Source organism: Sarcophilus harrisii, chromosome 4 (genome assembly GCF_902635505.1).
Source record: "Sarcophilus harrisii chromosome 4, mSarHar1.11, whole genome shotgun sequence".
NCBI lineage: Eukaryota > Metazoa > Chordata > Mammalia > Dasyuromorphia > Dasyuridae > Sarcophilus > Sarcophilus harrisii.
In genome coordinates this window covers 100,776,377-100,803,365 of record NC_045429.1, presented here as the reverse complement: position 1 = coordinate 100,803,365, position 26,989 = coordinate 100,776,377, and the positions used below count along the sequence as shown (strand labels likewise).

The 26,989-nt window shown below is 42.3% G+C and overlaps 1 protein-coding gene and 1 long non-coding RNA gene across 3 annotated transcripts in view; one reads left to right on the top strand and one right to left on the bottom strand.

The window, feature by feature from the left end:
- The window catches only part of RASSF5 (Ras association domain family member 5), a 109,735-nt gene that overhangs the window by 16,407 nt on the left and 66,339 nt on the right, over nucleotides 1–26,989 (bottom strand). Inside the window, exon 1 of one of the 2 annotated variants that reach the window (XM_012547825.3) lies at nucleotides 25,753–26,377. The exons of the other annotated variant lie outside the window; for it this stretch is intronic. Within the exon in view, the coding sequence (XP_012403279.1) occupies nucleotides 25,753–25,872 (120 nt within the window). The 5' untranslated portion in view covers nucleotides 25,873–26,377. Of the gene's footprint in view, nucleotides 1–25,752; nucleotides 26,378–26,989 lie in introns of those variants that run through there. 2 annotated transcript variants of the gene reach the window in all.
- LOC116419096 lies at nucleotides 17,237–25,732 on the top strand. The gene is made up of 3 exons (XR_004229355.1): nucleotides 17,237–17,475; nucleotides 23,552–23,712; nucleotides 24,451–25,732. It is a non-coding gene; the product is annotated as an uncharacterized LOC116419096 (long non-coding RNA).

Below are 26,989 nucleotides of genomic sequence, written 5' to 3'. Positions count from 1 at the left end.
GACCCCTGGTTTTTCCTACTGTTGTAACCCATCACATACAGGGACTAAGTCTTACCCGTGAGCAGATGGACAATCAAGTCTTCAAGCATTCATTAAACTCTTACTATATGCCAGACACTGTGCTAAGTGTCTAGGATAACAAATAATAAGCAGAAAGGCAGCTTCTCCCTTCAAGACACTTAGATTCTAATGGCAGAAGACAAACATTTAGGGAGCTAAAAAGTACAGATTATTGTATCCAAGTCTCATTTTAGTTAAAAGCTTGTCCTCCTCCAAATCTGCCAGTAGCGTTCTGGATTCCAATTTTCTTGCCCATCTTGGTGTCTTTGGGAGCAGAAATGGCAGGGGGAGTGGGGAGAGAGAACTCTTACTCTTTCTCCATTCCTAGTTCTACAACTAGATTAATCTTCCCTAAACACTGTTTGAATCATGGGGTACTTTTCCATGTAGCTAAATCCTATCCATTCTTTATCGCATCCCCTAAATTTTCTCCCTCTCATCTTCCTCATTTCTTCCCCTGAGCTTTTGTCTATTCTCCTCTATGAAGCCATCCCAGAGGATTTCAGGACAGGATGATCTCCTTCAGACTCTTAAGCCACTTCCAGCCTATACAAAGGAAACAGAATAAAGAGCTCATCAAGCTCTTCCTAGAATGTAGGCTCCATGAGGGCAGGTAATGTTTCCATGTTTGCATTTGTATTCATAGCACTTGGCACAGTGCCTGGAACAAGTTTCAAAAATGCTTGTGGACTGACTGATTTAACATCTTATCTTACATTATTCACTAATAGTTTTGCATCTTGTATTTCCAGTTAGACTTGAAGCTCTGGGATGGAGATGCACCATATTTCTTCTATTTTCTCAATAGTACCAAGCACACATTTGCTTATTTATTGTTACTACCATAATTCAGAGGAGTAGTTAGGTGGGACAGTGGATAGGGCTCCAGTTCTCAAGTCAAGAAGACCCGAGTTCAAATGTAGCCTCATACACTTACTAGCTGTGTGACCTCGAGCAATTCACTCATCTGTTTACCTAAGTTTCCTTATCTATAAAATGATCTTCGGAAGAAAATGTCAAACCATAATAGAGTCTTTGCCAAGAAAACCCCAAATGGAGTCACAGAGAGTTGAACATGATTGAGAAATGACTGAACAACAACAATAATTTAGAATCACAGATTTGGAAGGGATCTCAGTCAGTTTATTGCCCAACTGCTTAAAGATGTTCATTAAAAAGGAAGTCTATTAGTTCTAACTCCTGGCTTCATGACTTTGGGGAAACTTGCCTCATCTATAAAATGAGGAGAATAATATTTGTATTACCTACTTTCCAGGGCTATTTATTATAGGATCAAATAAGAGGAGGTACATAAAGAGCTTTGCCCTTCTTAAAGTGCTATAGAAACATGAGCTATTTTTGTCATTCATTTTTGGTTTTTAATGGACCTTGAGTCAGGGAGAAGCAAAGAGTTATGGGTAATTCACATATTATAATACTGCTATTTGGACTATTGGGAGTTAGATGAAGACACACACGGAAATGTGAAAACCTCCCTAAAGGCAGGACCCAAAGATACCACATTCCTGTTTGTCTACATTCCTGTTTAGGGAAGAGCCCAAGAGAAGTTTAGGGTCATGGACTAAGTTGGGATCATGGAGCTAGAACTGGAAGGAGTAGCTTCACAGGCTACTTAACTCATAACCATTATTTTACAGATGAGAAAACTGAGGTTGAGAGGTTAAGTGACTTGCTCAGGTCACACAGCTGGCACCAGAAACAAATTTGAACCCAGGTCCTCAGAATTCAAAACCATTACTTTTCCCTGTTACCAAGGAAACCACTGGTTTCCTTCAGAAACCAGAGATGAGAGTTTGACAGGTGGGTGGTTGTGACAAGAATATTGGATTTAGCTTTGAAGAACCTGGTTCAAAAGTCAAAAAAGGCCCTGCTGCTTGCTGTGTGTGTGTGTGTGTAAGGCTGTTAAACTTCCAAACTCCCTTCTTGCTCCAGAATGACAAGACTCAACATTCTGCTCAGGTTATCAAGCAAAACTAGTCTTTCATCATTACTTCCTCTTGTTTTTCAGAGAAATGAAGTTCCTCTTTTTATGGTTCCCTCCCCATTGGTTCTCTTTTATGTGTGGTCTTTTCCCATTAGAATGTAAGCTCCTGCACTTAACCATCCTAGCTATGTGACTCTGGGCAAGTCACTTAACCCCAATTGCCTCAGGGGAAAAAAAGAATGTAAGCTCCTTTAGGGCAGGGATAGTCTTGCTGTTTGCATTTTATTTGTATCTAAAGCATTTAGCATAGTGTATAAAGTATAAACATAAAGCAAAATCTTTTAATAAATGCTAGTTGCCTGTTTCACTCCAAAAAGTGGAGTAGGGACTGATGACCATTGTAAGGGTACAGAGGTCTTGAAGCTGAGTCACAGTTTAAAGAAGAGAGGCAGTCAGATAGCCAGAGGTTTTCAAGAGAGAGTTCCTTAGACCTTGGATGAAAAAATAAAATCTAGTCATTCCTCCTCCTTACCCCTCCAAGTAGAGCAAGGTCACAGATCACAGAGGGACAGTAGGTAGGGTAATAGGCATGCAGATCCAGTTTAATTAAAAGAACATTATGAAAATAGGGCAAATAGGTGGCCAGTGGATAGATTTCTTCTTAGAGTCAGAAGAACCTGAGTTCAAATTCAGCCCTGGATATGTACTAGCTTGTGATCCGGAGGAAGTCACTTATAACCCTGTTTACTTCAGCTCCTCATATAAAATGAGTTGGAAAAGGAAATGGCAAACCACTCTAATATCTTTGCTAAGGAAACCCCAAATGGGGTCACAGAAAGTCAGTCATAACTGAAATGACAAATTATGAAAATGAATGATAATAATGATCTGCTGAGCTCATTTGATCTGTTCATTTGCCTGCAGGCTGGACTTCCCCACCAAATCATTTTAGCAGCCCCTATATGATGAGCTTAGATTGTGTTATGAATATCTAGTGGTCATAGACTCTGGAGTTGCCAGTTTCTCGAGATAAGGAGGCCGTCCAGAGAGACAAAAAGCCCTGATTGGGGTGGCAAAGCTAGCATGGAGCTGAGCTGGAGCTGGGAGTCCTGGGACATAGGATTGAGATCTGGAGTGGACCACCTAATCCCATCCTTTCATTATACCAATGAGAACACCAAGTTGCAGAAACATGATTTGCTCCAAGTCACGCAGCAACTTTGGGATCCAAACCCACATGTCCTGACTTCTCTTCCAGTCCTGTTTTCCCCATCCCAAAGACATCTTAGCACCTTGTGCATATGCCTGGAGGCAAGGAGGAATGACAGAAAGATCAACAGTGTAAGCTCGGATGCTCCTCTCCTGATCTTCCTCTAGCCACTGTTCCCATTCTGCCTTAAAGCCCCATCTCAGTCAAGCCCACTCAGCTAAGCTTAAGAAACCCTGTAGTTTTAATAAGGCCAGACCACTTTTAGTTTAAGTCAGGAAGAGAACAACCACAACAAATGACCTGGGAGGCATTAGCCAGGAACTATTGCCACGTTTCCTCTTTTTCAGCTCTTAGCAAGCAGTCAACCATCAGCAGCTCTTGCTTCACCCATCAGGGAGAAGACACTTCATGTTCCATGTTAACCCCCTCTGGTCTTTCAGTTGAGCCTCTCACCAGTCCCAAGTGCCAGGCATTTCTGGCAACACTGCCACATCCCTCAGGCTCCTTTGTCTGAGGCTTGCCTGGAATGCTCTCTCTAATGCTGTCTTACTTTCCAAAAAAAGTCCTTCTCAGGCCTCCTTAATCCCTCTGAAATTATCTCCTGTCTTGTTCGTATATAGTTGTTCATGTGTGGTTTCCTCCATTCGATTGCAAACTCCACGAGGACGGGAATTGTTTTTGCTTTTCTTGGTATTCCCAGAATAAGCACTATTGCATCTGACACATAGTAGACACACTCAATAAACATCTGTTGACTTGATTTGACTTGCAACATACCTAATTCAACTTACTACATAAGAAATACTTATGTGCCACAGAAAGGAAAAGTTTTTGGATTTAAAAAATGTGCATGTATAGGAAATAATACTATAAAGTATGGATCAGTTGGCTTATCTTTTCTGAGCCTTAGTTTTCTTATCTGTAACAAGGGGACAATTAAAACTAACTCCTATATATACACTTCACAAGGTTGTTGTAAGGCATAAGAACCATGTGTGAGCTAATTACTTCTAGGTAACAAATCACAAATTGTGTGTGAGTGTGTGTGTGTGTGTGTGTTTTGGGAGAACCTCAACATTATTAAAATGAACTTTTCTTAAAGTGGTGATCAGAAAAATAATTAAGGTGGAATGATGAGTGCTTTCCTGTAAGGCTCTAAAATTTGGAAGGTGGATAAATTTAAAATTTTTAAAGACTTCCTATTTTTTAAAATGGGAACATTTGTTTAAAAGAAAAACAAATAGGTTGTTGCAGTGATGTTTTGAGAATGCACATGCTTGGGACAGTTAGTTGGTGCAATAGATAGAACCTCCTAAAATCAGGAGGACACGAGTTCAAATTTGACCTCAGGCACTTAACACTTCCTAGCTGTGTGATCCTGGGCAAGTCACTTAATCTTGTTAGATGATTTTAGGTATACGTGGCAAAAGGAGATATATAGCAGGAAATAACCTGAGGAGGGGGAACAAGGTGTGCAGAGGAGGAAAACAGGAAGGCAGTAGTGAAAGGTTGTTTACCCCAAGATTAATGACGGGGTAAAGACAAAGAAAGCTGGGTATGAGATGATGTAATGAGATGGTATATATGAAGGAATGTAACTGTGAGAAGTTGCAGATGCCATTAGAGAAGATGTAGGGTGCCTAATAAATGCTTGCAGTATTTAGTAACATCTGGTGTGTCGGGTGTTCTGTGGGGAAAGAAAGCAGCTGGAGGGAGCTGCTTCGGAGACGTCCAAGTACCTGGAGGATGGTAAGAGACCTAGTTATAGTTCCCCTTGGTGAGTAGGGGAGTTCAACAGTTGAGACTCTCTTGGTGAGTAGAGGGGACTCAACAAATCCCAGTTGCCTCAGCAAAAATAAATAAATAAAATAAAAAATAAAAGAGAATGCCTATGGTCCAAGGTGTAGAAACAACTGAGCCTAACACCTCATTAGCAAGAAAAGTTGTTAAATTAGGCAACTACAACACACTAGAAATAGCATCTATCCATAACCTACTGTAGCAACTAATTTTCCTATCTTTGAATTTGTCTTAAGTACTTTTGGTATTTTCACATTCTGAACTACAAAGCTTGTATGAGGACTTGTTTTGAGCAACTAAGTACTTTTGGATGACTTTCCCTGGTGCCAAAATTGCTCTGGTGATGATAATAGGTACATTAGTACTTGTTATCTGTTCTTTCTCCAATTTCTCCCTCCCTTAATTAGGTGAGGAAAGAACCTTCCCTTTAGGATACTTGTGCAAAATTTCTACATCTTTCTTTTAGCTGTGGCTGATTGTCCCACAGCTCATGACCCTTCTTTCCTAACCTCTGATAGTCTTAAAAGAAGGAAAGAGGTGCATTAAACTCTGTGCAGGAATAGTGGGAAAGGTTTGTATTTTAAATGCCTCTAGCTTATCTTTTATGAGTTCATTTTTTTTTTTTTTTTTTTTTTTGCAGTTCATTCTGAGATTGCTCAATTATTAGTTCCAGGACTAGGATTCATTCTTTTTCCTGAATAATACCCCCTTTTCATCCAGAAACTGAGAGACTGTGCTGTTCTCTTTTGGATAGGGAGCTGTTTAGTTCTATTAACCTTGACCGTGATAGATCACACAAATAGTCCAAGACTTTCTGATCTCAGAGCCTGATTTCTAGTACTTAGGCTCTGTCTGAACTCCCTAGAAATTTCTAATACTGACAGCTGGGTCTTACTGGAAGTGTGAGATTCGGGAAAGCCAGGGCAGCTGAGGCTTTCTGAGGACTGGCTGGGTGACATTCATTCTCTCAGAGTGGCATTTTTATACTAGTCATTATTTCCTAAATGATTCTCTGGAAGTATTACTTACCCTTCTTTCCAGAGTATCTCTTTCTTATGTGTTGTGCCACAGTTCTCTTTTATTGTCCTGATTCAGTTTCCCTAATTATTGTGACTCAATTTCCCTAAATTGTCCTGCCTCAGTTTCCCTGAATTGTTCTGCCTCAGTTCCTAATTGTTCTGATTAATCCTGCAACACCACTCTTCCCTCTTAATCATGATGATCCAGATAAGGAGAAAGACCTACCATCAGTTGGGTGCCTCTCCCCATTCTGTAATCCGAATTTATCAGAATGCCTCCCTCAACCCTGTCAGAACCCGCTTGTTAGTCCCGTGTTCCTGCTCTCAGAGTTCTTGACTCTGCCCCTGCCTCGGTCTACCCCTGTAGCTGAGCCACATGTATATTTATATACATGTCATTGAAACTTACATTGTTTGCTGGATTCTTGGAGACAATAGTCTCATTCAGCCCTGAGACCAAAACATGGATTCATATGGTCCCAGTAAATCTCTCCCTTTCAAGTAATATATTAAAAACTCTCTAATCTCTATCTTGCCTCAGTTTCTCCGGCATTACAATGTACTCCAAGGAAGAAGAGGTAACAGGCAGGAGGCTCTGCCTTAACATAAAAACCTTACTTTTCCCTACTTCACCTCAGTTAGCAAATGAAAAGGTTTCAAGTAAGAATAATCATTGCTAGTGTTTTTTTTTTTACAGCATCTTATTATTGTTCATCTTTCCTTCTCAAAAGAGACCAAGAAGAAAATGATGTTATGACTTATAAGTGAATGGATTTGAGTGAGGGAGGGCTTCACTTTCCCCTCCAGAGCCATCTGAGTCCAGTGGTCAGATAGAGATCAAAGTGACTGGCAATGGCCAGGGATGCTGTGGGAGGCCTTGGCCTTTTTAAATTTGACAGAGCTTGTTATTCGTCCTTCCTTCTCAAAGAGGACCAGGATCCAGGATCCAGGACCCAGGGAAGGGATGTCATGACTTGCAAGCAAACTGGATTTAAGTGAGCTTTGGAAGGCTATGTAAAGTCACCAGCTTCACTCTTCCTTCTGGAATCATCTGGGTCCAGTGGCAAGATAGAGATCAGGACAATGGAGAGCACCTTAAGGTTTCAAAAGCATTGCAGATATGCTATTTCTGTTGATCCTCAGAACAATGCTATAAGGTAGATGCTATTATTACTATTATTATTATTATTATTTTGCTGAGGCTATTGTGGTTAAGTATTTTGCCCAGGGTCACACAAACAGCTAGGAAGTATTAAGTGTCTGAAGTCACATTTGAACTCAGATCCTCCTGATGTCAGGGCTAGTGCTCTATCTACTGCACCACCTAGCTGTCCCAAATAGGTGCTATTATTATTCCCATTTTATAGATGAGGAAACTGAGGCTGGGAAACATAAGTGATTTGTTCATGGTCACACAGCTAGTAAAAGTCTGAGTTGGATTTTAATTCAGGTCTTCCCCTACTCCAAGCCCAGCATTGTTAGCCACTAGATCACCTAGTTTTCCAACACACACACACACATACACACACAAATATTCAGCTTCTATCCCGCATCTTTTAAGCAGACAACTCTTCTTTCTCCCCCGATCTATGGTCTTAGTATATCTTTATCCTACTCCCTAGTTGTATCTTTTTATGGGCTCTTGAGATCCAAACTTTTCCTTTGAAATCAAGATGAGAATTATACTTACAACTGGACAAACAGGGCTTTGACCTCAAAAGCCAGAAATTTGGAGGACATTGTATGTGCAATGGAATAGAAACAATAGAGGTTAGAAGCTTGGCCCTCGTGCTGTTCCTACCTCAGGATACTGCATCTACCATCTCTGCACCTCTGCACTGCTAACTCTCATACCTAGAACACACCTCCTATCACACCTTCACCTTTTTAGAATCCTGTGTTTGTCCCCAGATGGCAGAATTAGGAACAGTGGGAAGTTGCAAAGAGGCAACTTTAAGCATAATGTTGGGAAAATCTTCCCAAAACTACAGCTGTCTAAAAGTGGAATGTCTGACTCAAGGGGTGGTGGGTCCCCCTTTCTTTTGAGAGCTTCAAGAAGACACTGGATGACCACTTGTTGGGTATATTACTGTGGAAATTCCTTTCCAAGTTGAGCGAGATGGATGCTGAAGTTCCTTCACAATCTCAAATTCTATGATTTAGAAGTAATGTCTTTCTGTCTTTATTCAAAAACATTTCATTGTTGTTACTTTGATAAACACACACCACACACACTTACATATGTACTTTTTAACCTTTCCTGATAAACTATAAGCTCCTTTATAGCAGAGATTATTTTAATTTTGTTTTGTTTCACTTATACCTGGTATATAGTAAACATTTAATAAATGCTGTTGATTGATTGCATACCAGTGAAAATACTTGCTTAAATCAGGAAATTACCAGATGGATCACCTCCTTTCCTTCGAGGACCACCTGACCTAACCTGACCTACCCTGTCCTGTCCTGCTCTTCTCCCATGGAACTTCTCCAGAAGTGACTTCATGGCATTCCTAAGTCCTCTGCCCAGAGATTCAGTTATACAGTTTCTCCCCAATTCAGCTGAATTCATCTTTACAAGTTGATTTAAGGGTTATCCTGGATGCATCTTTTGAGGTTTTTCAAGGATACCAACATTTCTAGTTTGAATTTTAATCAAGATCTAAGGAGCTACTAAAATACATTTCACTCCCGCCCCCAATCAGTTCAAATCTAGCTTCAAATATTTGACATTTACTGGCTTCGTGAGCCTAAAAGTGATTTGTCTAGGATCACGAAGCTAGTAAATGCCAAGTATTTGAGGCTGGATTTGAACTCCAAGTCCTCCTGACTATCCAATGCTCTGTCCACTGTACCACTTAAATGTCCCCTGGAATTCATTCTTAAAGTTCAGTTCAGCAGTATCTTATAGCTGTTCCTCTGTTCCTCTATATAAACCTGTAGAGAGACTCAAAACACCCAATTCCAGAAGGGGGTATTGTTCACTGTTTCCTGACTGATTCTAATTCTCACCATCTTAGTCATGGTCACGAGTTGGAATAGACCTTGATAGTCCTACCAATACTAAGCATCCCATTGTTCTGCCCCTGACAAATGGTCCTCCAGCCTCCATCTGATCAGTTCCAGTGATAGCTGATCCACTATCTACCTCCTGAGGCATCCCACTTCCACTTTTGTACCATTCTAATCTTTAGGAAATGTTTCCTTCCATGGAGATTAAATCTTTCCCTTAGTAACCTTTTTCTACTAGTCCCTAATTCTACCCAAGAGAGCCAAGCTGAATTAGCCAAATCCCTTTTCCATATGGCAGCCTTCAAATTTTTTATTGAGTCATTTTCCGTCATGTCTGACTCTTCTTCATGATGCCATCTGGGGTTTTCTCAGCAGAGATTCTACAGTGGTCTACCATTTCCATCTTCACCTAATGTAAGGAAATGGAGGCAAACAAGGTGAAGTGACTTCTCTAGGGTCTTGAGCTAGGGTCTGGTACTCCATCCACTGCACCACCTAGCTGTCCCCTCCTTTAAAGATTTGAAGCCAGCTATCATGCCCCTCTTCCCAGTCTTTCTTTTTCCATTTCCTTCACCTGATCCCTAAATGACTCATTTCTGAAGCCTCTCAAGATCCTGAGCAACCTCTTTTATATTACCTGTTATGTGACCATGTCCCTCCTAAAATGTGAAACCCAGAAATGAACATGATACTATAGATGTGGGCAGGGCAGTATTCCTATGCTGTCCTTCTCTTCACACACTTTACAGTCTAGTCAAATTGCCCTCATTATTCCTCACACACACATACCCATTTTCCTACCTCTTCACATTTGCACAAGGTATACAGAGTGTCACAGAAGTCTTAGTGCAGTCTAAAGCTTTTTTTAGCTTCAGAAGTACTAATGCTACAAACTTATAAAAAAAGTCTGAAAGGTCAATTACTCAGTAGTTTAAAAATATTAATATGTTTCATATTAAAATTCAAAATGATTACTTATACTACACATTGCTCTAGTCAATTTTTGTACTTTGAAAAAAAACTTCGATTATCTGTGGCTCAGTGATTGAAAAGAATTGCATTTGTCATCCTAGCATTAAGATTATCCAAAGAATGAGGTCTTGATGTATACATAGTGTGATCCCAGAAGAAAAAGTGTAATGGAGGTAAATCAAGAGGTAGAGGCTAAGTGAGAAGACCTTATCTGAGAATGACATTCAGAAACTGTTATACATGCAATCCAGGCAATAATAAATTTTTAATTTTAATAAGATAGGATACTGTCATTGTCCCATCTTGTTAAAATTTAAAATATATTATTGAAAGTTCACAAAAATAAATGTATAAGAAATTTAAATAACTAAACTTTTAAATGACATTTTTGTAAGCTTGTCACCTGTATGTCTCTAGAGTTATTATAAATTTAACAACTTCACTAAGACTATTGGGACACCACCTGTCTACTCCATGTTTGGAAGGTCTTCCCACCTCCTCCTCTGCCTCTTGGAATCCCCAGGTATATTCAAAGCTCAGATCAAACACTACTTTCTATAAGCTTTTCCTGGTCCCCTGAGCTGCTCCCCTCAAACAAAAAAAATCTTGATAGTCTCCACAGATAGACTGTCAGCTCCTTGGAGGCAGAAATTGTTTCATTTCTGACTTTTATTATCATTATTTTGACTTATAGTAGATTCTTAATAAATGTTGTTTAATGAACTAGTCTAGCCTAAAATCATGCTGGCTTTCTTAGCTGCTTTTTTATAAAATTGCCCATGCAGGCAGATATCCTCACATGGGAATATAACCACCGAAAATGTCGGGTACCACCTAATAGCGAAGAGAACTGACTTGGAAGCAAGAGCAGCAGCCGTCCACTAACAGAACTTGAGGAAGGAAAGTACCTACAAGATACAAGATACTGCAGACCACAGCTCTTGCCTGGATAAATTCTTTTCCAAACACCAAGAGATTTCCACTTAGGTTTTAAAGATTCACTTCCTAACATCCTCCTGGCTACTGGACACTCTGCTTCACTGCTTGGAAGATCAAGAACTGGCTTTAAACAAGAGATGAACTGCTCAGCCCCCAACCATGGAAGCAGTGAACAGGCTCATAGGTACAGTGGACAAAGCCTTGGCTGTGCAATCACCAAAACAATTAATAGCTAATGACTGTGAACAAGTCTCTGTCACCTTTGCTTGCTTTAGTTGACTGTAAAATGACAACTAAAAAAACTGATAACATCTACCTACCAAGTTTGTTGTCTCCAATGAGATAATATTTGCAAAAGTGCTTGGTACAGTATCTGGTATATAGTAAGTACAATGTAAGTGTTTATTTCTTTGTCTTTCCTTTCCTTCCTTCCCTTGCCTTCTCTTTCCCTCACAATGCTGGTACAAAGATGCTAAAAAACAAAAATGCAAATGAAACACAAAAAACCTTCAATAAAGAACATCGTAAGGCTACCTGCTGCAATGATTCCCAGTAACAAGTCACTTGAGCTCAGGTTCTCATCTGTCAATGGGAACAGTAATACCTGTACTCATAGGATTGTCATGTTGTAAATCTCAGTGTCCCAACCTATCTCCAAATCAGAGAATGGCTCATGCTGGGGCCTGAGTCCTTGGTTGGGATTTGATGAGGCTCATGAAGTGGCTAAGAATAAAGGTGGATGGTAGGCAGGGAAAATGGCTCTCTCAGCTTCCCCCTCAGTGCTGGACAAATCAAACTCATCATGTAGTTCAAGAAGCAAATGGGCAAATTCTTTAAATCTATTCCTAGGACTGCCACAACTGCCCTGACCCACCCAAATTCATTCCCTCCTCTTCTTTGGGCCTTGGCACCTCCAAATAGGTTTATATATTCATCAAGAAGGGCTTTATCCCCTGAGCCACCTGTGCCCTAATTGGGTCAGTCATATTTAGCCAAAATTTGGCACCCTAAGGGCCAAAGATATATGGGGGAGAGAGAATTCATTTGAAGACAACAAGATCATGCTGGAAAATGCCAATGTCCCCCTTCATTGCCCAGCAGGATGGCAATGTGTAGGGGACAGCTGGTGATGAGGCTCTCTTGAGTTTTTCCAACTCTGGGGCCTTTTCAGCTTTTAGAGAGCAGCCCCCCAGAATGGCTGCTAAGTCTCCAAATTGGTGACAAGGAATAGGCCAAGTTGCCACCAGCCTGACACAAAGAGGCAACCATTGGTTCTGTGCCCGTGGTATCCCTAAGTCACCTGCTTCATCCTCCCAAGCCAACTTTCAGACTTCTTTCTACTCAACAGCCTTAGGGGCCAGAGAGCTCAGGAGGCACAACAATAAAAACAAATGGAAAACTTTGGAGGGGGCTCGTGAGGGGAGAGTGTTTTTCCCTGTTTTCTCTAGGCAAGCCGATGCCAGTTATAAATCTCTTTCTGCAAAGGGTCCACAGGCCTCAGTTAATTGAATCTTGCTCAGTTGGTCTGGGGCTCATCAATGCCAGGAATATTCATCTATGGTTCTGCTTCCATCTGCCATGGTAGGTTCCATCTGATTCTGTCTGTTCTCACAAAAGAGAAACAGATTTATTTAGAGGAAAGTGAGGGAATGGTTGGACAAGTGACCAGCAATCCAACAAGAAGTTTGAAATAATTAGTGAGGTGGGAGGAACTTGACACCCTAGCTTTCTGTTGCCCAATCCCTTCCAATTCCCCCAACCACATTTTCTCTCTTAGAACCTCCAGGGAAAGGGGCTTCATTTAGTTCAACTCATACTTGAACTGAAATACCTTCTTCAACATCCCTGAAAAGTGGTTGTCCAACTTCTGTTGGAACTACCTCCCAATGAAAGCTACTTTTGGACAGTGTTTTAAATTTTCCCTTATATTGATCTGAATGCCTGCCTCTTGATCAGGCTTTCCTCAGGTCAGGTTCTGTGGCCAATGACATATACAGTGTTCTAGGAAGATGCTGCTGTTTGTTTCCTACCACCTTAATTTTTGATGAAAGCTTTGGACATAGGCTGAAGAATCTTGGAAACTTTTTACTGTGTGTCTGGGACCCACATGTTTGTGTGTGTGTGTGTGTGTGTGAAAGAGAGGGGGGGAGGAAGAGAGAGAGAGAGGAAGAGAGAGAGAGGAAGAGAGAGAGAGAGAGAGAGAGAGAGAGAGAGAGAGAGAGAGAGAGAGGAAAAGAAAGAGAGAGAGAGAGGGAGAGGGGGAAGGAGGGAGGGAAGGAGAGAGAGGGGGGGGTAAGAGGAAGAAGAAAAAAGAGGAGGAAGAGGAGGGAGGGACAGATGCAGAAGAGTCTGGTGATACTTCTATTCTCTAGTGTAAAGACAAGAAACTCAGTTCAAATCCCATCTCTAATATTAGCTATATAATCCTAAACAAGTCACTTAATTTTTAATTTTTAAGTGTCTTTATCAATGATAAGATTAGACTACATGTCCTCTGTTAATGCTATCCAGTTTTGGATTTTCACCCACGCTGTCACCTATGAGGGAACAGGATGGCACATGAAGGACTTTGGGATTGGAACTAAAGGGAACACACAGAGACCACAGATGGTGGGCATAGCAATGGCAGTAAGATCTGGCTGCCACATAAAACCCCAGGGGGGAGTTCACTGATCATGAAGTTGGGCTGTTGATGTCCATGACAAGATTTGTGTTGTGTGAGTGCATCTGGGCCTTTTCAACTATGTAGCTGTCCTTTTAACTTTTCTATTGCTAGTTATTCTCCACAAAATAGTGGTCCAAACTTTTTCTTCTTTTCCCAAGTCTCCAGTTCTCCATTGTTCACCACTTTCAGCAGAAAATCTTGTGTCTATCTTTACTGAGATCATCATATCACACATAATTAAAGTTGGAAGACCTAAAAAGTCATATAGTCAAATTTACTCATATCACATGGGGGGAAAAGTGATTCACTCAATTACAAGCTAGTGTCAAGGATGGGATTTGAACTCAGGTCTTACTGAGAAGAAGACTTACAGTCTTCTATCCTGGAAATTTTTTGCAATAGAATACTTCCAACTCTGAAATTCTTCAATTCTGTCATTTTTCCCACTCCTTAAAATTTATTTATTTTTGTTTTTATCTAAGGTTTAATCCTAGACTCATTTCTCTTCATTTTCTACTTTTTCACTATGAATGATTCTATCTAAATCCGTAATTCCAATGATCAGCTCTACTACATAATAGATATTTAGTAGATATTTGTGTCCAGCTTCCTTCCTCCCTTTTGGTACTAACTAGCCCTGGAATGGAAGGCAAGTCTCTTGAGGAAACTAAATCTCAATTGTCGTTTTGTTATTAATCACCCTTCAATGTGATATACTGGGCCAGCCTTGGATTCAGGAAGGTCTTCCTTTTACACATACTAGCTGAGGTACCAGAGGCAAGGTCACTTAACCTTTCAGCATCCCAGGAAATTCTCTGTATAAATTATACATGGGTTGCTGATCTGGAATCATTAAAAAAAATTTTTTCATAGGTATTTGGTGTTCCCTACAAAGATGAAATCACATGTCTGGGCCACCCCCAAAATTTACAACTCACATTTATATAGCCCTTGAGGCTCTATAAAGTGCTTTCTTCACCACTGTGTGACAGAAATCTTATCCCTATTTTTCAATGAAGAAAAGTGAAGTTAGAGAGATCAAGGGACTTGATGTCTGGCAATTGACAGAGTTGAGATATGTAACCATATCACCTTATTCCCAGTCCAGGGCTGCCTCCCACAGTCAACATCCCAATGACATCCAGGAGCCAAGTTTTTAAGAATCATCCCAGAGCCCTCAACATTCCAAAGGGGGTTATGGGGAGCAATCAGGGATGCTGCACTGACCATCTTTCTCTATAGTGCACTCTAAGATGTCAATGATTTCCTGAGCTGCTTTCATTCTCTCTTCCTCCCCCCTCCCTCCCTTCTCCCTTTCTCTCTCCCCATCTCTTTCCTCCCTCCCTCTTTCTCCCCCTCTCTTTTCCCCCTCCCTCTCTCTCCCCTCTTCTTCTGCTCCTCTTCTTCCCCCCTCCCATCTCCTTCCTCTCTCTTCCTCTCTCTCTCCTTCGAGCCCCCCACCACATACACACAAATGCCTAAAGTAGCTAAATCCAAGACAATTTGGGAGAGAGCAGTTAAGGGGGGAGGGAAATCTAGAAATTCTTCATCCAGAAGGTGGTGCCTGAGTTGCATTTAGAAAGAAAACAGAGACTCTACATATGAGGCAGAGGTAAGGACATGGGTGTAAAGATAGAGAGGATGCAAGTTGGGAAAGAAAATTTAATGACTGAAAATATGAATCAACGCGTATAGAGGTGATGAGATCCTCAATGATGGCATAAGTTGTGTAAATAGCAACAAAAGGTCAGAAGCTGACCCTCCTTTGCAAGAAACAGCTGAGGAAACTGAGACTGAGAGAGACTGGGTGATTTGCTAATGAGTATCTGAGGGGGGATTTGAAGCTAGGTTCTCCTGACTCTTACTTCCAGTGCTCTGTTGCCAAGCTGTTCCTAATATACATTCAAGTCTTTCTTAAATATGTCCTCTCTCTTCATATCTATTTCATAAGGGTCTGACAATAAATCATTTAAAGTTAAAGTTCAGATTATACTTTTTCTCCCACCATCTAGTGTCTTAGCCAGAGTTCTGCTGTACTACGGATTAAATATTGCTGAGTTAAGTCAACAGCTTTTCTTAAGTATTTGCTATTATTGCTGTTCAATTGTTTTCAATCGTATTCCATTCTTTGTGACTTTAGTTGGGGTTTTCTTCACAAAGATTCTGGACTGGTTTGCTATTTCCTTCTCAGTTCATTTTACAGATAAGGAAAATGAGGCCAACAGGATGAAGTGATTTGTCACATACCTAGTGTCTGAGGCCAGATTTGAACTCAGGCAGATAAGTCTAACTGCAGATCTGGCACTCCATCTACTTTGCCACTTAGTTACCTCTTATTAAATGCTTAGTATGTGCCAAGAACTGAGCTAAACACTAGGAATACAGTCCTTTATGGTCCCTTCTCAACAGTAACAACTATTTGGATAATTTAGGCAAAAACAGAATTCTAGGCTCTAATTCCTCAGGTAATTCAAATCTGCCTTTGCCCTCACACATTCTCCCAAAGGGTCCCCCATAACTGTTATTTCTGGTCATAGCAACTAATTACTGAAAGCAGAGTTTCCTTCTTCCTAGTTATTCCATAGGTCCCATAATGCAAGCAAGCTAACTTCCAAGGCCTGGACCTTGGTGATCAATGTGCTTTGTTAAGGACTAAGCTCTTCCTGTTTTGAATGCTCATCATCCCAGACAGAGAACACATTAAAAAATTCTTACTGTTCCTGGACAAGGGTATTCTGGAAGCCCCTTTTCTGCGCAAGGAGCCTTTCCATTTCACATAGAGAGAAACTGAGACTCAAGAATGGTCATTCCCAAAGTCACAAAGAAGGCAAGAGGTGGGAAATAGGGAAAAGAAAACTAGGACTGGAAACCTCATCTCCAAATTCTTGGATATAGCCCTAAGAACTTCCACACTCCCACCAAAAACCCATGTGTCTTCAGCCTATTCCCCTTCTCACTCCCATCCTACTCTGACCTTGGGCCAGACTGAAAGCACCCAAGGTTTCTGGACTTGTAAGATCCCAATATTTAGAGCTGGGAGAGATCACTTCACAAGGGAAGAAACAGGCTGTCATCTGGAGACTTTGCCCAAGGTCACAGAGGCACTAACAGAACCAAATGGAATGTTGCAGTGGAAAGATTGCTGGGCTTGGCAGTTAGAAACTCCTGGGTTCAGCTTGATACTAGCTATGTGACCTTGGGGCAAGAGCCACTTAATTTTGGTGGGCCTGTTTCCTCATTTATAGAATGAAGGAGCTGGATGAGATAGCCTCAAAGGTTTCTTCCACCTCTAAATCTCTATCTTCTAAACCCAGATCCTTGGACTACAAATACAGAACTCCTAGAATCACACTCTGTCATGCTGCTGATCCTTCCATTTGGACAAAATTAAATTAGAAAAGAAAACAAGGGGAAGAGCCCCTAAGTCATTCTAAGGGCAGCTCTGACCTCAGAGAAGTCCCTTCTGTTCTCAGTGCCTCAGTTTCCTCTGTTGTGAAATGAAAGGGTTGGACTTGATAACTTCTCTTCTAGCTCCAATACTGATCCAGTAACTAGAAGATTACTATGTCTCTTTCCAGCACTAAATCCTATGATTATCACCTCTCCTCTTCCCTTATTAACTCTGATTTAATGAGATTTAAGGGGGGAGGAATAAATGGGATCCTAGTATCAGATCTCTCTCCTCTTCTCCCTCTTCTGTCCTTCCCCACCCCCGGGGCCCCTTCTTCCCCGGCCCCCATCCATAAGCAAGGGCCCAGCCATCTCCTGACAGTGTTGTGCCAGAATCTGGCTGCCTAGCAACCAAACCCAGCCTGTCACCATGGCAAAGAGCTGAGCAAGTGAAAGACAAGAGGTTGGTATGTCTTTTTGGAAAAGGAAAAAAAAAAGCTATTAGGGAGGTTTGTTGGTTTTTTCCTGAAGTCACTGGTATTTTCACCACAGTGATACTGACAATCATAGAATCAGAGATTTTGAATGGGAAGTCACTTTGGAAAGATTCCTATCTGTGTGACTGTGATCATTTAACTTCCCTGGACCTCAGCTTTCTTATCTGTAAAATCAGTACCTTAGACCTGATGATCTCTAAGGTTATTTCCAGTTTTATATTTCTGATTCTAGTGGGTTAAACTAGATTTTTATCTCCATTACCCCTGTTTCATGTGATAGAATGGTCCTTCTCCTTGCCCAGGTAAAACCCCTCCCATCTGCAATAGTAGATTGCCTCCTCTATAATTCCCAGTCTCTCACTAATTTTTATGGTTTCTTCCTTGCTGCTTATAAACATGGCCATGTTTCTCTCATCCTTAAAAACCCTCACTTGATTAACTAATCTACAATTATCATCCTATTTCTGTCCTCCCCTTCAGGACTAACCTCCTTGAGAAAATCATCTACATGTGGTACTTCTAATTCTTTTTTCCTTCCATTCTAAACCCTTTGCAATGAGATTTCTGACATCATTCAGTGGAAAGTGCTCTCTCCAAAATTATGGATGGTCTCAGCTGCCAAATCTGATGATTTTTTTCTCAATTCTCATTCCTGGTCTCTATGTAGCCTGTGATACTTCACTTATTGAGCACCCACTCCCTGGATATTCTTTCCTGCAGGTTTTTGTGTCACACTCTTGCTGAATCTTCCTCCTACCTGCTTGGCTGCTCTTTCTCAGTCTCCTTTGCTGGATCTTCATGGAGGTCACACCCATTTGATCACAGATATCCCCTAAGGCCCTCTTCTTTTCTCTATATGAAAGGTTCTAAAGCTAGGTGAACTTTTAAAAAAAATTATAACTTAGTTAAATATAATTATTTTTCTTTGTACTCCTATAAACTTTATGCTCTTACAAATATTTTGAGGCGACCATAGTTTTCCCAAGACTGCCAAAAGGGTTCAAGTCATTAAAAAAAAGACATGAATCCTTGTTTATTCTGTGGCACTTGGTGATCACTTCAGCTCCCATGAATTCAATAAGCATCTCCACTCAAACAGTTCCAAATCTATGCTAGTCCCCACCTCTCTCCTATTTTCAGGTCCCAAATCCTCAGGAACCTTCTGAATATGTCCAATTGAACCTGTTCAGAAGAGAATTCCTTATTTTTCCTCCAAAAAACTTTCTCCTCTTTGAAACATCTGATATTGTTCATCACCCCAGACACCCAGGCTCAAAACATGGGTGTTATTCTTGACAACTCAGTCACACTCACCCCACATATTCAGTTTATTGCCTAGTCTCGGTGTTTCCACCTTCGCAGCATCTCATCCATATGGGTCCTCTTCTCCCCACTCACACAGCCATCGGCCCGGTGCAGCCTCTCATCACCCCAGGCCTGGATCACTGCAATAGCTTCCTAATTGAATTTCCTGCTTCAAGTTTCTTCCCACTTCAATTCATCCTCCACTTTGCTGTCAGTGATTTTCCTAAAGGACATGTGCTAATCATCTCTCCCTCTTCCTCTCCCCCTCTCCCTCCTTCTGTCTTTCTGTGTCTCTTTCTGTCATCTCTCTGTGTCTCTCTAATTGTCTCTGTCTCTCTCTTTCTCCCCCTTCCTTCCTTCCTTCCTTCCTCCCTCCCTCCCCCATCCTCCCTCCTTCTCTCTCTCTCTCTCTCTCTCTCTCTCTCTCTCTCTCTCTCTCTCTCTCTCTCTCTCTGTCATCTCTTTGTGTCTGTCTCTGTTACTGTTTCTCTAACTTTCTGTCTGTGTCTGTCTCTCTTTCTTCTCTCCCTCCTTCCATCTTTCTCTCTAATCTCGGTGTCATTCTCTCTGTATCTCTGTTTATGTTTCTGTGTCTCTTTCTGTCGGTTTCTCTCTCTCTTCCCCCTCCTCTCTTCTCCCTCCCTCTCTCTCCCTTTCCCCCTTCTCCTCTCTCCCTCCCCCTCTCTCCCTCTCCCCTTCTTCTCTTTCCCTCCTTCTCTATCATTCCCTTCCTCTTCCTTCCCTCTCTTTTCTCCTCCCCCTTTTCTTCTCTTTATCCCTTCTCCCTCCACCCTAGTTTTTAGAGTATTATCCTTTAAAATAACTCTAAGTTCCTCCCTAGCTTAACTGTCCGTGAGTCTATACAAATGTACCTCTTCCTCTGCCTTTTTTTAGTTGAATTAATTCAGTTTGATTGACAGACTCAAAGATGCTTCTTCCTTTTATGTCTTCAAAAAACAACTCTTGTCTAGTTCCTCAAAGAAGCCTTCAATCTCATTTCAAAACTGTTGGAGCTGAACAGAGAGGCTGTCACTTGCCCAAAGTTACACAGCTAATAAGCACAGACATAAGTAGAACCTAAGTCTTCTGACTCCCAAATTCAGGAATTTTCACTATATCACATCTATATTGTCCCCATTTTACAGAAAAGCAAACTGAGGTTGACAGAGCTAAATGACTTGCTGTGGGTCACAAAGCAAGGAATTATCTGAGTCAGGATTTGAACTCAGATCTTCCTGAGACTCAATGCTTTATCTACTAAGCCAATATGTCATATCTACTTATCTGTGGGACTTCTTGAAGGCATGGACTGTGATATTTACTTCTTTATATATCCTCATGATATGTATCATGTTTGATTGAATCAATTTTGGAATATAGATAGGACAACTGTCCTGGAGAAATTATTGGAGCAAGTATCATCTGTAGGCTGGGAAATTATAAGTTCTAGAAGAGGAATAGCTTGTTCAAGATCACAAGTCAATTAGTGATAGGGCCAAGAATAGACACCAAGTCTTAAGACTGTCTATTCGTGGCTCTTTTCCATGATGCTATGTTGCCACTCCATTTGTGCCTCATCTTGAGAGACAATATCACATCAGTGTAGAAATCCTAGCTTTAGAGCCTGAAAACCAGGGTTCTAGCCCCAGTGTTACCAAAGGAAAAGCTGTGTGATTGTGGGGAAGTCACTTGCCCTCTTTACAACTTTATTTTTTCATGTGCAAAGGGAAGTGGCCGGGCCACGTGGAGGATCTGCTCTAACATTCTGCTGTCTCGTCTCTGTCCCAACGGGCAGCAGCCGTCAACTCTGGGCAGGTTCCAGAGCTCTAGGAAAAGCTGTGTCTGGGCAACTGCTCAGCAGCTGAAATCTTAAATTGCTACCATCTGCAGGCATTTGAGAGCCCATGGTGATGGAAACTGGCCATATGGCTGGCCTGGGTCACACCTTCCTTCTGGGTCCAAAGGAAAGCAGGGAATAAAAGTCACTGCCAGGACAGGACAAGGGGAAACTGATTCCTGAATTCACAGTCACCCATCCATCTCTGGCTCTCTCTGGCTCCCTTAGTTGAACAAATCCTTGCTTTGCTCATGACCCAGATCACTGGTTTCATTGAAAGAAGCCTGCACACAGAGATAGGGGACCAGAATTATCATCCTAGTTCATCTCTGACTAGCTTCAAGACTTTCTCTCTCTCTCTTTCTCTGTCTCTCTGTCTCTCTCTCTGTCTCTCTCTCTCTCATTAGCTTCAAGACTTCATCTCTATACATATCTTAATTTCCTAGACAGGAGGTAATTATATCTGACCTTCTAATTTCAAGTGGAGTTGTAGAAACCACCACAAATATATTTTTAAAAAAAGTCATTCATTTCAATACTATAAATATTTATTAAATGCCTGTTGTGCAGAATATGGTGGCAGGCAAGATTTAAGGTGCAGTTAAAGCACAACTTCTGCCCTCAAGGAGCTTACAAATGACAAAAACGTAGATAGCTACATTATACAATATTATAAATAGTGTACAAGAGGTCCAAGCAAAATACTAGATAGGGTCTTCAGGGAGTTGATGGGAGATGGAAAAGGGAAGAGATCATTGCTGACTTGGGAGAATAGAATTCTGGAAGGCTTCACAGAGACAGTGGCATTTCAGCTGAGTCTTAAGGATTTCCAGAAGGGAAGAGGACATTAGAGGAAGTGTGAGCAAATGGACAGACATGGGAAAGTACTGGACAGACACAGGGATTGGAGACTAGTCTAGTTTTACTGGAAGTAATGCAGCCTACTTTGTAGTGGTATAAAAAGACCAGATAGGCAAAGTGACATCAGACTGTGAAGGGACTTAAATGCCAGACCAAAGAGTTTGAATTTGAAAAAAGGAGAGTTTGTCCTTTAAAATAAATAGGGAGAGTTTAGAGATCTGTGAATAAGATCCATTCCTATGATAGCAGTGGAAAAATATGCTGGAGAGGGAAGAAAATAAAGGCAACAAGGAAGTTATTGCAGTAGCTAAGCTGGGTGGTAATGAGAGTGCTTACTAGTCAGTCAGTCATCATTTATTAAGCATTCATGATTTGCCAGTCATGGCAATAAGTGTTAGACAAGTGTCACTATATCGGTGACAGTAGCAATATAAGGAAGAGGGGACATGAAAAAAAAGTAAAAACACCATAAAGAGAAAATTAACACTGGGCACTCATACCACTATCATTCTAGGGTCTGTGTAACCCCCGGTCATTGAAGATCGCCAATTCCCCATTACTAACATATACTCTAATTTTATCCACATATATAAATAATGAGGCTTAATTTTCTATGACGAGACTGGCAACACCCCAGGACATCCTGCTTTATCTGCTGTGACTGAGAATGGTGATTTAAAATTAAGTTCCTCTCCCACTGAATGAGATATTAGGCCAGAAGAAGACAGGCAGAAGGCCCCCTGATGAAAAGACGGCCCCACTCTGGATTAATCTGATGGAACTCTGCTTTCTCTTATTACTGGTACAACTTGGGCTCCACACTTCCGGATATGAGGTTCCCCTTCTCTGTGAGAGGAGGAGGTGACTGACGGCTTCCTCTTGCCTCCTCCCAGGGGTAGAAAGAGGACACAGATCTGCGAGGGAGGCCTAGCTGGTGAGCCCTTCGAAGGGGTGGGATTCGGCACTAGCTGTGTTGAAGGCTCTTGCCAGTAGCAAGATGTTGCTGTGTTTCTGCTCCAGCAAAGAGCTGAGAAGGAGACAGGTCGTTCTGACAGGGCTATTTATAGCAGGTGCTACAGCCTCTCCAATGTGTGGGCTTTGCCACCCATTGCCACACAGAAACAGAGGAAGCATTTTTCCCCCTGGGGGACCCCATCTCCCAGGGTTGCAGGTGGGAGGTGATGGAGGAGAAGAGGAATCCTTTAGAAACTCAGCTTTGCTTACTTAGGGAGGAAAACAGCCAAAGAAAAAAGCAGTCTGCATGATGTAAGGAAGGGCATCTTAAAAAAATAAATAAATAAATCCCCTTTCGATGTAAGGCTGGAAAATGCTATTTATAGCATTCCTATAGGGGCAATTTCCCCACCAGATGCCTCCTCTCCTCCCCACCCCCAAACCACATGCATCTCTTCCTGAGCCCAGCCCAGCCCCCCAGCCACATCTACATCCCACCCTCCCACCCCCTTAATCTATCCCTACTAGGGTAATTTCTCACTCATGGACTGGGCCCCACCACGAGGAGCTCTAGATTGAAAGGGAATCTCAGCTGGTGGAGAAAGCATCATGCCTGATATCAAAACTCATTATAATTCAGCCCAAACCCTTCAAAAGCAGCAATCCTCCAGAGAGCAGGAAGAAAGAGGTGCTAAGATGATTTTACATCACTACCATTTGCACCTCCAAAGCATCTTTTAATCCTTGCGCAGTATACTACACATTGTTCTTGGAAACAGGAGGCCTGTGCTAGAGTAGAGTTCTGGGTTTGACATTCAACCTGTGTGGCACTGAGCAAGTCATTTCAGTTCTCTGAACCCCTGTGCCGTATATGTAAAATGGGAATGATCCATCAACAAGAGTTTATGTGCTGGGTATTGTATTAAGTAAGCACTGTAGATGTAAAGCCGTAAGACCCACCCTATGTACCTCTTCTGGGAGGAAAGCGGCCTGCAAAATTTAAAATGTCATGTAAATGTGAGCTATTTTACAATCCGAGTTAAGCAGTCTGGCCAGACACAAAGAATATTATCCCCGTTCTACAGGTAAGGATATTGTGGATCAGAGAGATGAAGTGATTGATCCAGTCACAGATTCACAGAATTTGAGACTGAAGGAAGCTCCAGGCCAACTCATACATAAGAGGAATCCCTGTTATAATATAACTGACAAGTGGTCATCTATCCTTTGCCTGGGGTCCAACAAGGTGAGGAAATTTATCATCTCTTGAGGAGACCTAGTCTGCTCTAATGATCATTGTTGTTCAATCATGTCTGACTTTTCATGACCCCTACTGGGGATTTTCTTGGCAAAGGTACTGGAGTGCTTTGCCATTTTCTTCTCCAGCTCATTTTACAGATGAGGAAACTAAAGCAAAGAGGGTAAAGTGACTTTCCCCTGCCATACAGTTAATAAGTATCTGAGACCGGATTATAACTGAGCAAGATGAGTCTTCTGACTTCTGACACTCTAGCCACCAAGCCACCAAGCTACCTTTTCTGAGAATTAGAAAATTTAAAATGGCCTCTTGGAACATCTCCTCATCCTCTGTGTTCTCAAATTGGAAAAAAAAAATCTAGTCCCTCCTTCAGATCCTTGAAGACAGTTACCATGTCTGCCCTGGATCTTCCCTTCTCCAGACTAAACATGCCCAGTTCCTTTAACCCATCTTCACAAGTCATGGACTCAAGACCTTTCACCCATGTTGACTGCCCTCCTGTGTACACTTTCTAGCTTCATCAACATTCTCCTTAACCAGGGTGCCCAGCAAAATACAATATTCCAGATGAGGTCTGATGAGGACAGAGTTGGGAGAGGGTCTCTTTTATGCTGGAAGTTAGGTTTCTGACTGTGTCTCAAAGACTTTCTGGGGGGCTGCTCCATCACACAGCTAGAAGAAGTATAGATCCAAGTTCTGACTCAGATTCAACATATTCCTCTCTAGATCCTGCTGCCTTGAAGACCAAACAACTCTGGCAAAGAGCACAGAGACTGAACATTGAACCAACACACAAAGTGTGGAGAAAAGAAAAGTATGGAGAAAAGAACTCTGATTTTTACCAAGCAGAGGAAAGTCAAGGGAATTTAAGGGAGAGGAACTATGAGAGGATGGGGGAAGGGCGGGATCTTCTGATTGTTACAATTATCTCCCAGACATGAGACCTTACAATTCAGTTTAAGCAAGGGCTCTTGGCAAGGTGAATTATTGATAGGGGAGGCTCCAGAGATGAGACTGAGATCTTTTTTGTTGTTGTTAATTATAATCCGGATAAGAATGTTGAATTAATGATGAGCCTGCCACACACCTGTGAAATTTAACAGCTCAATCTCCCCCAACAAATGGTCTCTTTTTAGACAGCCTCTCCCGGAGTTTGGCTCAGGGCCCTCCTCTCTTGATTAAAAAAAAAAAAAAAAAAGCCAAGCAAACAACTCTGCCACCGCTAAAGCCAAGATATGTTACAGATAGTGAGACAAGACTGGAACCATTTTGGGGGAGTAGAGTAGGGGAGATGTTGGTTGTGTTTGAGAAGCAGCCAGGGAAACACCCCCAATTCCAAAGTTTCATGTAAGCCATGATAGGGACCCAAAGCAATCCAGCAAGTTAAAAACTATGAAGTGTGGGAAAAAAATTATTAGCTCTCAAGTCAGCCCCCTTCTTTACTTCTGCAGAGTTGGAGAGCTGTTTTAAGATGGTTTCTGAGCAAAGTCCCATGGGGGACTGAAATGCGGAAGTCTCCACCTTGGTCCTGCTAAGAGCTAGAATGACATCCACCTTCCAGTTAATCCTTCTGGGGCATGGATTTAGTTCATAAAGGCAGAGGGGGCCACCAACTTTGACCCTCATCTATTCCCAGAAGACACTGGGCCACAATCCCACTAGGGGACCACAGCATCATCACAGTTACATCAGACTACCCTACCTACCGCCTGGAGGATACTCTTATAAGATGGGAGAAACCATAACTATCTCGGGTAATTTACCTAAAGGTGCCAGGCCACCCCTTATCTGCCATCCAGCCCAGCATCTTCAGGAGGGGCAATCTCCCGTATCTCAAAGGCAAGAAACACCTGCCCACTCATAGCCAGAGAAACAGACAGGAGGGACAGACAGACGTAGCTTCTTCCTGAGTGTAAGGAATCACAGAACCGAGGAACTTGGAGGGGACTTTAACGCTCAGTCTGGAACACAAGGGGCTATTTCCCCCAAATTAAAAAGTACCTCCCTCCCTGTCTTTTCCTTTTTTACCTTTGAGGGGGCTTTGCTCTGTGTATTCCTGAAAAAGGAAGTCTTGGCAGTGAAGAAGCAGTCCTCCAGATCTTCATCTAGGCTGCAGTACCCACTGCTCATGGTGCTGTCCACGGTCATCTACCGCGGGCGCCCGACACGGGAGGCTGCTCTCTAGTTCATGGGCGCGAGGCAGGGGTGGGGGGCGGGGGGCAGTGCACGCGGAGGTGAGACCCCCGCAGCTCCGAAGGGGGCAGGAGCCGGAGGATTTCTCAATTCAGTTGCTGTTCAGCCAACAGGATCCAGTGTGTTCAGCTCCCTCGTGCTCCTGCTTCCAAACACCTCCTCGCCTCCAATCCTGCTTCTGCGGGCTTTATTTGCCCCCTCCTTCCTCCACTTTAACGAAAAGACGGCGGGCTCCTCCGGAGACTAACCTTTTCCCTTCTCCGCCCACAGCCCTCCTTTCCCCAATAGGCGCAGCTACAAAACACCGGTGTCAGAACCGGGTGAGTTTTTTCTTTGCCTCCCTCTCAAACTCGCCATCTGTGGTTTAATCTCCTCTGTCGCAGCAGGGTTGAGCATGCAAAGCTCACCATCTCACCACTGCCCCCCACCCTCCTCCTCCCCTTTCCTGCCACTCTCGGAGTTTGCAGTGGAGTTCAGAAGCCACTTCCTCTTGCAAGGTTTCTCTTCAAGCTTCCTACAAAGCTGTCATGAGTACTGAGTGCAGGCGGGGCTGGGAAGGGAGTGGGGGGGGGGTGCCAACCGATCTCTCTGGTGCCCAGGTAAGGATGGGTGCTGGCTGCCCTCAAGCCTGATTGGGAGGCTGGGAACAAGCCATTCATTCTCTAGATTCTAGGAAATGCAACCCACTCTTCAGCATCCATGAATGATTAAGGGATATGGAGAAAAATGGAGCAAAAACTCTTCCCTCCTGTACATCTTTCCAACTCAGTGACAATGGCTTTCTGCTGTGGGCTTCTGGGGTACCGAACCTGGGTCAGTCGACATGAATAGAAAAATAAGAGAATCAATAAATGCCAATAGTGGAAGAAATCCCATTTTAGCAGAAAAGTTGCCAGAAGAGACTTGGAAAATCCTGTGAACACGTGAAGTATATGCAAAGAAAACTGTCTCACTTGCACAACTGACCCAGGATCCTTAGGAACTAACTACAGAGGAGGGATTCATTTTTAGACTCGCAACTGTGCAAAGCTTATTTACATATTCTAAGAGATATTTCTAACAGACTTTGCCC